Source organism: Pyrus communis, chromosome 16 (genome assembly GCF_963583255.1).
Source record: "Pyrus communis chromosome 16, drPyrComm1.1, whole genome shotgun sequence".
Taxonomy (NCBI): domain Eukaryota; kingdom Viridiplantae; phylum Streptophyta; class Magnoliopsida; order Rosales; family Rosaceae; genus Pyrus; species Pyrus communis.
The window spans coordinates 10,055,227-10,063,932 of record NC_084818.1 but is presented as its reverse complement, the minus strand read 5'-3'; the positions used below and the strand labels follow the sequence as shown (position 1 = coordinate 10,063,932).

Below are 8,706 nucleotides of genomic sequence, written 5' to 3'. Positions count from 1 at the left end.
AATTTCACTAAATCTTTTCCCTTCCCCTTTTCAAGACATATTTTCCTCTGATATAATTTATGAATTAATGGCCTTGGCCCTGAGGGCTGCCAAACGCCGCCGTTTAGAGGGGAATAATCAGGGTGCGGAAAAGCATCTCCACATTTTTCTAGCATTGCTGCTTTCTTCCACAGTTCCACTCGCAGACCAAAAATCCCTAAATTAAACCCCCCGACTATTTAATTTTCCCTCTCCTCTCTCTCTCTCTCTCAGTTATTTACACAAACACCTTTCGCTCACATTCAAAATCTCCACACATCGCATAAACCCTAGTCCCCCCCACCCAACCAAAATCTAGATACTGCGAGAGCTCCATCCCAACAATGGAATGGAACCCCGAAACCCTACAGCACCTCTCTCAGTGCTTCCTCCACACCCTCTCTCCATCCCCGGAGCCTCGCCGCCGCGCCGAGGCTTCACTCTCCGAGGCATCCCTCCACCCCAATTACGGCCTCGCCGTCCTCCGCCTCGTCGCCGAGCCCACCGTTGATGACCAGATCCGGCAGGCCGCTTCCGTCAACTTCAAAAACCACCTCAAGGCGCGATGGGCTCCCAACTCCTCTTCCGACGAGACCCCCATCCCCGACGCCGAGAAGGACCAGATCAAGGGCCTCATCGTCTCCCTCATGCTCTCCGCGACACCCAAGATTCAGGGGCAGCTCAGTGAAGCCCTAGTCCTCATTGGCAAGCACGATTTCCCCAAGTTGTGGCCCGCTTTGCTCCCCGAGCTCATCTCCAGCCTTGGGGCGGCTTCGCTTGCTGGCGACTACGCCTCCATTAACGGTATTCTCGGCACTGCCAACTCCATTTTTAAGAAATTTCGTTATCAGTACAAGACCAATGATCTTTTGCTTGATTTGAAATACTGTTTGGATAATTTCGCCGCACCCCTTTTGGAAATTTTCATGAAAACTGCAAACTTGATCGAGTCTGCTGCTAATTCCGGAGGGTCTGCCGTGGTGCTTAAGCCCCTTTTTGAGTCACAGAGATTGTGCTGTAGGATTTTCTACTCATTGAATTTTCAAGAGTTGCCTGAGTTTTTTGAGGACCATATGAAGGAGTGGATGACTGAGATGAAAAAATATTTAACCACTAGTTATCCAGCGCTGGAGAGTAGCGCTAATGGGCTTGCGCTGGTCGATGGGTTGCGTGCAGCTGTTTGCGAGAATATTAACCTTTACATGGAAAAGAATGAGGAAGAATTTCAGGTGTACTTGAATGATTTTGCACTCGCTGTCTGGCAATTATTGGTGAATGTGTCTCACGTGTCGAGCCGTGATCAGTTGGCTGTTACAGCTATTAAGTTCTTGACCACAGTTAGCACAAGTGTGCATCATAATCTTTTTGCTGCTGAGGGTGTGATACCACAGATTTGTCAGGGCATTGTGATCCCTAATGTGAGACTGAGGGAGGAGGATGAGGAACTATTTGAAATGAACTTTATTGAGTTCATCAGGAGGGATATGGAGGGTAGTGATCTCGATACTAGGAGGAGGATTGCATGTGAGCTTCTTAAAGGGATCGCTAGCAATTATAAACAACAGGTTACCAATTTGGTTTCTCTACAGATACAGAGTTTGCTAAGCTCTTTTGCTACAAACCCAGTTGCGAATTGGAAGGATAAGGATTGTGCTATATACTTGGTTGTATCACTTGCTATTAAGAAGGCTGGTGGTACTTCTGTTTCGACTGATCTTGTTGATGTTCAGAACTTCTTTGGGACAGTAATTGCTCCAGAATTGCAGAGTCAGGATGTCAATGGGTTTCCGATGCTCAAGGCCGGTGCATTGAAGTTTTTCACAATGTTCAGGAATCACATACCAAAGCCTATGGCATTGCAATTTTTTCCAGATTTGATTCGGTTCCTTCATGCAGAGTCAAATGTTGTTCACTCTTATGCTGCAAGTTGTATTGAGAAACTTTTGATGGTAAAGGACGATGGTGGAAGAGCAAGATATACTTCAACAGATATTTCTCCTGTTCTACCACAACTGATGAACAATCTCTTTGAGGCCTTGAAGGTTCCAGAATCTGAGGAAAACCAATACATAATGAAGTGTATTATGCGAGTTCTCGGGGTTGCTGACATATCGTTTGAGATTGCTGATCCTTGCATTAAAGGGTTAACATTACTACTCAACAAAGCTTGTGAAAACCCCAAGAATCCAATATTTAACCACTATCTTTTTGAGTCGGTGGCTGTTCTTGTGAAGCATGCATGTGGGAAGAATGCCTCTCTAATATCACTTTTTGAGACAAGCCTATTTCCCAGCCTCCAGAAGATACTGGGGGAAGATGTGACCGAGTTCTTTCCTTATGCATTTCAGCTGCTTGCTCAGCTAGTTGAGTTGAATAACCCGCCAATCTCACCGTCTTACATGCATATTTTTGAGATACTTTTGTCCCCTGATTTATGGAAAAAGGCGTCTAATGTTCCAGCTCTTGTGCGTTTGCTTCAAGCATTCCTTTACAAGGCACCCCATGAGCTCAACCAAGGGGGGAGGTTGCAGCAAGTGCTTGTGATATTTAATAAGCTTGTCTCAGCTCGTAGCACAGATGAACAGGGTTTCTATGTGCTAAATACTATTATCGACAGCCTTGAGTATAATGTGATTGCGCCTTACATTGGTGGCATTTGGAGTGCCCTTTTCACAGTGCTCCAAACCAGGCAAACAGGAAAGTTTATTAAGTCTCTCTTGATTTTTATGTCACTCTTTCTGGTCAAACACGGCTCTCAAAACCTTGCAGACACAATGAATGCTGTTCAGGGCAACATATTTCAGGTCATCTTGGTGCAGTTTTGGATATCCAATCTTAAGCTTATTACAGGAGTCATTGAGACTAAGTTGACTGCTGTTGCATCAACCAGACTTCTATGTGAATCTCCAGCACTTCTGGATGCCGCAGCTGTTGAACACTGGGGGAAGATGCTGGACAGCATTATGACCCTTCTTTCGCGGCCTGAACAGGACAGGGTTGAAGAGGATCCAGAAATGCCTGATATTGCTGAAAACGCAGGTTACTCTGCCACCTTTGTTCGTCTTCACAATGCTGGGAAGAGAGAGGACGACCCTCTGAAAAATATAAGGGATCCAAAAGAATTTTTGGTAACTTCATTGGCTGGGTTTTCCAAACTTTCCCCTAACAGATACCCTCAAATCATCAGTCAGTATCTTGACCCAGCCAATCAGGCAGAACTAGGTCGTCTATGTGAATTTTATAATTGCCCGATTGTTTGAGTGGTGAGTATGCATATAAAACATTCTTGTTCTCTTAGTTATGCACCATCCCTATTATTTTCTATGGATATGCATGCACATGTTTTAATTACAATCTGGAATTGTTTGTGATATATTTATATTGTGGTAATAGTTGGTGAGTAAACATGTGATACACAATTTTTTATTTTTTTTTTGGTGGGGGTGGGGGTACATATGTTCTGACACAGAAAGGATGTTGGCTAGTTATTTGTTACTCGGCATTGAGTTTATCTTGCAGTTTGATCGAAATGTATTGGGCTAGATAAGAAATTATCTAATCATATCTTCTCTGTCATATGCTCTTCTTCCCTTGGATAAATTTTTTGTATCTAAAAGATGTTTTGTCTATTGGAATGCTAAAATAACGGCCTAGGAAGACATCTTGTTTAGGTAATTGTTATGAGTAGCTTTAATATTTGATTCGTGCTAAAAATACTGCCACTGGTAAACTACAGAGTAGAAGTTGGATGGTAAGGAAAAAGTTATTACTTGTTTGGGAACATTTATTGATTAAAAGTGTAAAAAAAATAGTTGTTGAAATTGAATGGTGAATCTGGGGTATCAGCCGTAACTGGGACAGGTTTGAACTTTGAGTATTGCCAAAACCTGGTTTGCTCATGTTGTGACTGGAGGAAAGGAATGTCCTTGGGACTCTTAGCCAGTTTTGGCTATACGTTTGTGAAAAGCTGAATTGTCTCAATTTTCTTTCTGTACTAGAGGGTCTCCAGAGTTGATGTTTAGTCCTTGTGTGTTCAATGTTCAAGGGGTTTCCTCAAGTTACAGTGAAAGTTTGGTTGGTTTAAGCTCTTGCTGTATTCGTTTCTATTTCTCAATCTAGGCATGCTAGCACTACATGTCAAACCTGTGAGTGAGTGTTAGCACTATTTTGCATCTATGAGTTTCCTCGCTTCCCTGTTTGCATATCTTACCTTTGACTATTAATTCTACTGTAATTGCTACTTTTTGGTAATGATACCTTTGTTTATCATCTCATGCATTTTCGTGTTAGTGGCATGTATGTTATATTGCTGTATAACTTAACCTCCTATGTTAGTCGAGTAACTGCTCAGATTTTCCTACAGTTTACCCCCTTCAGATCTTTGTTTTATATTTTATTTTGTTTCTGTCTAATCCGAATATGATTAATGCCACGACATTCAAGAAATCATCTAATTTCATGTGTAAACTTGCAGGATTTCACGTGGCAATGAAGGTGTGGGCTTTCATTTGAAGTTTCAACGAGTCTTGGTCAGCATACATATGTGAACAACCTCTACTGCCTTGCAGTCTCCAGGTTTTGATGATTGTCATCTTCATCTCTGCAACATTTAAGATCTTGTGCAGAAATGATGTGGGATTTTTGGTTACATTTGTCCTGAGTCGATCTACCATGACGGCGAGCACCCAGTTACCTAGATTCTAGTGTTGCAGTCCGATGTCCAAGTCATCATGGATACGTCTTTGCCGCACCCCGTCCTGTGTCAGCATGCATTTGTCTAAATTATGGTAGATGTGTATTGTTGTCATGTAAGTCTGTTTTTGTTGAATATTACCATTGCATGTATGCATATTGTTGCACCATTGTCTTTCCCAAAAGAAGAAAAAGGAATTGTTGCGTCGTCGATATTTCAGTTCGTGAAATCCCTGGTTGGTTAAGTGAATTAAGGTTTTAGCATTACCCCTATGAAGTTTTTATTGTGGTGGGAGGGGAACCCGGAAGTTTTCAGGTCTGAGGAAGAAGATGAAGCTTTTCTTCGACTTTGTCGGTGTCGAAGGAAGGTTTTTAATGGACGCATGCTGGCTGCACTTGTGCAATGTACTTTTTAATAACATATGGAGAGTACACAATAAATTGTGCAACATGTTTTGTTCGTATATACGACGTTTATTGTTGATATAAAATGTCGTCTTTTGCTAAAACACAGTGACCTAGTAATAATCGAGCACTAAACCCCTGTTGGATTTGCTAATTTAACTAAACGAATATGATTCCACTGACATCATGCATACGACGTGCCCGTGTAAGATATAGAATTGTATAAAAGGAAATTATTTTTTCGCTCTTCATTTATGGTAATCGAATTAAATGAATTAAATAGAATTAACGGTCTAAATTAAAATGAGGGGTGTAAGAGATTGAAAGTTGAATCAATCAAAGAACAGGTAGATGTGAGAAACTGTCCTAGAATTCCGTAGATGTGAAAATTGTGAGGCTTGTTCGTACTTTTTTACCCTTCGGCCGATGACTCTTGAGAAAGCAAATGCAAATTCATGATCTTGTTGGACTAAGCCCAAAATGCGTATCACTATGATGGACAGTTGTTTATTTGTCCAGATCACAGTGCCTTCCATTTTGCAGTTGAGTTTAAATCTATTTCTCCATAGTTTACTGTATATTTAGAGTATCACCTTGTCAAAATAATAATAATAATGCTTGCATCGGAGGAACGAGCTCATTCTTTTTAGGAAAAATTAGAATGTTTTACATCTTTTCTATAGTTGTTAGATTAAACATTCATCTCTTTTAAAAATTTGATTAAGGTGCCTTGATCAATTGTCACCTCAATAATTTTCTATTTATTTAATTTTCATGTCATTAATTTAAATGCATTTATATAGAGGCATAAGGTAGCTTAGCAACTAATTACCTATAATATAGGAATTTAATTTCGTCAATCAACTTCTACGCATTAAATGACATTTTTTTTAATAAAATAAAATAACTAATTCCTCATTACCTTATTATCAGTATTTAAAAAAAAAAAAATCTCTTTCTATTAAAAATGTCTAAATAAAAAGTCTTCAATACATATTTTTTCACGTATAGATATATAAAAAATATACTTAAAACTTATGGTACATTTGAGAACAAAAGTAATTACTTTTGGTACGTTTAGATTTTAAATGTACCGAGAAACCAAATATACCAAAAATTCAAATGTACCATAAAACCAAATGTACCAAAAATTCAAATGTACCATAAAACCAAATATACCCATTGTTATGTAACCCTTTTGGTACATTTCGATTTCAAATGTACAGAGAAACCAAATGTATCAAAATTTCAAATGTACCATAAAACCAAATGTGCCCATTGTCAGGTAACCATTTTGGTACGTTTAGATTCCAAATGTACCAAAAGACCAAATGAACAAAAAATCACAAATGTACCACAAAACCAAATGTCTCTATCAGATAACTCTTTTGGTACATTTACATTCCAAATATACCGAGAAATACAAAAAATCAAATCCATTATAAAATTGAATGTGTCCATATTATAGGTAACTAGACGTAGCTATATAATCAAACAAATCTTTATTATGTGCGGGGTCTTTTAAATAATAAAATTTGACAATTTTTTTTTATATAAATATTGTACTATATTCACAAAAAAAAAAGTAAAATTATAACAAACAATAAAAAAAATGCATAGAGATGGATAATAAATGCATAAATATAGGGATAAGAGGAAAAGAAAAGAAAGAAAGAAAAAATACGAAATGTCCAGGAAAAGTTGTGAAAAACTAAAATTCTAAACAAAATTGAACTTATGTGAAAAACTGAAATTAATAACCAAAATTTTAGGAAAATGTTTGATTAAATTTTCAAAAGGATTGTATTTTTAGTCAAAAAAAAATTAAAAAACGAGGTGCCTATATCAAAACACCCCTTCTTTTTATTTGTAAATAATGTGTCTTTATCTTCATATGAAAATTGTCCTTATAAAAAATCATTTGAATCGGCAATTGTTTAATCATTTAAATGGGAATTGGATCCGTTCCAAATATTAGTACCTGGAGCCTAGGGATCAATTCATCTAGACCGTACAAATTCAATCCAAGAGTCCCCATTAACACAAAACCAACGGCTCTTATTTCTTTTACACACCAATTAGCGGTCTAGATGATCTAATCCCTAGGCTCCAGACATTAAGGTTCGTAGTGGATCCAATTCCATTTAAATGTATCAAAACAAACCAACGGTATAGGTACCAAGTAACATATTTATGATGAACTGTTGATTTATTTGATACATTTGGATTACTAAACAATCTGAAATTCAAATATTTTTTTTGTAGGAATGATCTTCAAATAAAGATTAAGAGATTGAATGGTTCTAGTTATAAAATAATTTCGAAGACGACACGTTATTTGCAAGTAGGAGAAAGTGTTCATCCCCAAAGAAAGAAATCAACTAAGTACATCCCAATAATCATTTACGTAGTAATATATACTAATTAATAAAACACTTATTGTCAACCAAAACATTATGAAATTACCAGTTTAACACTCTAATTAAAACAGAACATGAATAAGAAATATATGGTAGAAATAAAATTTCACTCAACCAAATTCAGTTTTTTTTTTTTCTTTTCAAAACCTCACTTACATGTAATCCTAACATATCTCTAATTAAAAAAATAAAAAAATAAAAACTTCCCACCCCACATTCTCTATCACTCTCTTCCTCTCTCTTTCTATTTCAAAAACAAAAATAAAAAATTTTCTCGTGTACCCATATTCTAGTATACAATGATGTTAACCCTAAGCATTGTCTAACAAAAAGTGCACGTAATATTAAATCAGTCATCACTAATGCTATGAATTCTGCTGGGCTGCCTAACTGACATCCACTAAACACACTTTTTCTTCTTCTAATCTTTTGTTTATTTCAAACTTTGTCAAGGGTAAATTATATTATACAAAAACTTATATTTTAGCTACTATTTACCGGCAAGAGATCCTCTTCGAATCTCTTCCACCAATGTCACTAGATCAAATGATTCGGATCTTTAAAATTTCATCCAACGGTCAAAAATTATTATAGCTTTTAAAGAATCAAAACAAGTGGATCGTTGGATGAAATTTCAAAAACTCGAATCACTTGATCCGATGATCTTGGTAGAAGAGATCTAGCAATTTACCCATTCATTAATTGTCTGATGTTTCTTACCAGCAAGCCTTCTCCAATCTAAATATTGGACCCCCAGAAAATTATGAATGCCATGTCATTGGGTGAACCCCACCATATGGTCCAAAGAATAGGAAGACGATTCTCTCATGATTCTCTTTACTAGAATCTCAGAGATCTATAAATTATATTGGTTTATTGTACATCTTACAGTCAGAAATTATTTTAAATATTTTTATTTAAAATTAAATAAAAACAGTATCCGACAAAAATTGACTGCACAATATACAATGAACAAACATGATTTACAGATCTCCATCATCCTCACACAAAAAAATCCGGAGATGATCCGGTTGGCAAAGAATATGGCTAGTGGTCCCCCATAAAATGCAAATAACTTACCATCATCATTTAATTGTGGTCCAAAGGCAATTGATCGATGTCCTATAAGAAGAAGCCACTCCATTTTAGTGTTTTTTTTTCTTTTTTTGTT

General features: G+C 37.1%; 1 protein-coding gene across 1 annotated transcript; it reads left to right on the top strand.

Moving 5' to 3' along the window:
* The first annotated feature begins 237 nt into the window (after nucleotides 1-237).
* Nucleotides 238-4,925, top strand: LOC137720431 (exportin-2). The gene is made up of 2 exons (XM_068459499.1): nucleotides 238-3,281; nucleotides 4,493-4,925. Exon 1 carries the CDS (start codon nucleotides 363-365, stop codon nucleotides 3,276-3,278), a length of 2,916 nt encoding a protein of 971 aa, XP_068315600.1. The 5' UTR covers nucleotides 238-362; the 3' UTR covers nucleotides 3,279-3,281; nucleotides 4,493-4,925.
* Nucleotides 4,926-8,706: the final 3,781 nt, after the last annotated feature.

Excerpts from the sequence above, each read along its gene's own strand:
- LOC137720431 (XM_068459499.1), top strand. The coding sequence starts at position 363 with ATGGAATGGAACCCCGAAACCCTACAGCACCTCTCTCAGTGCTTCCTC.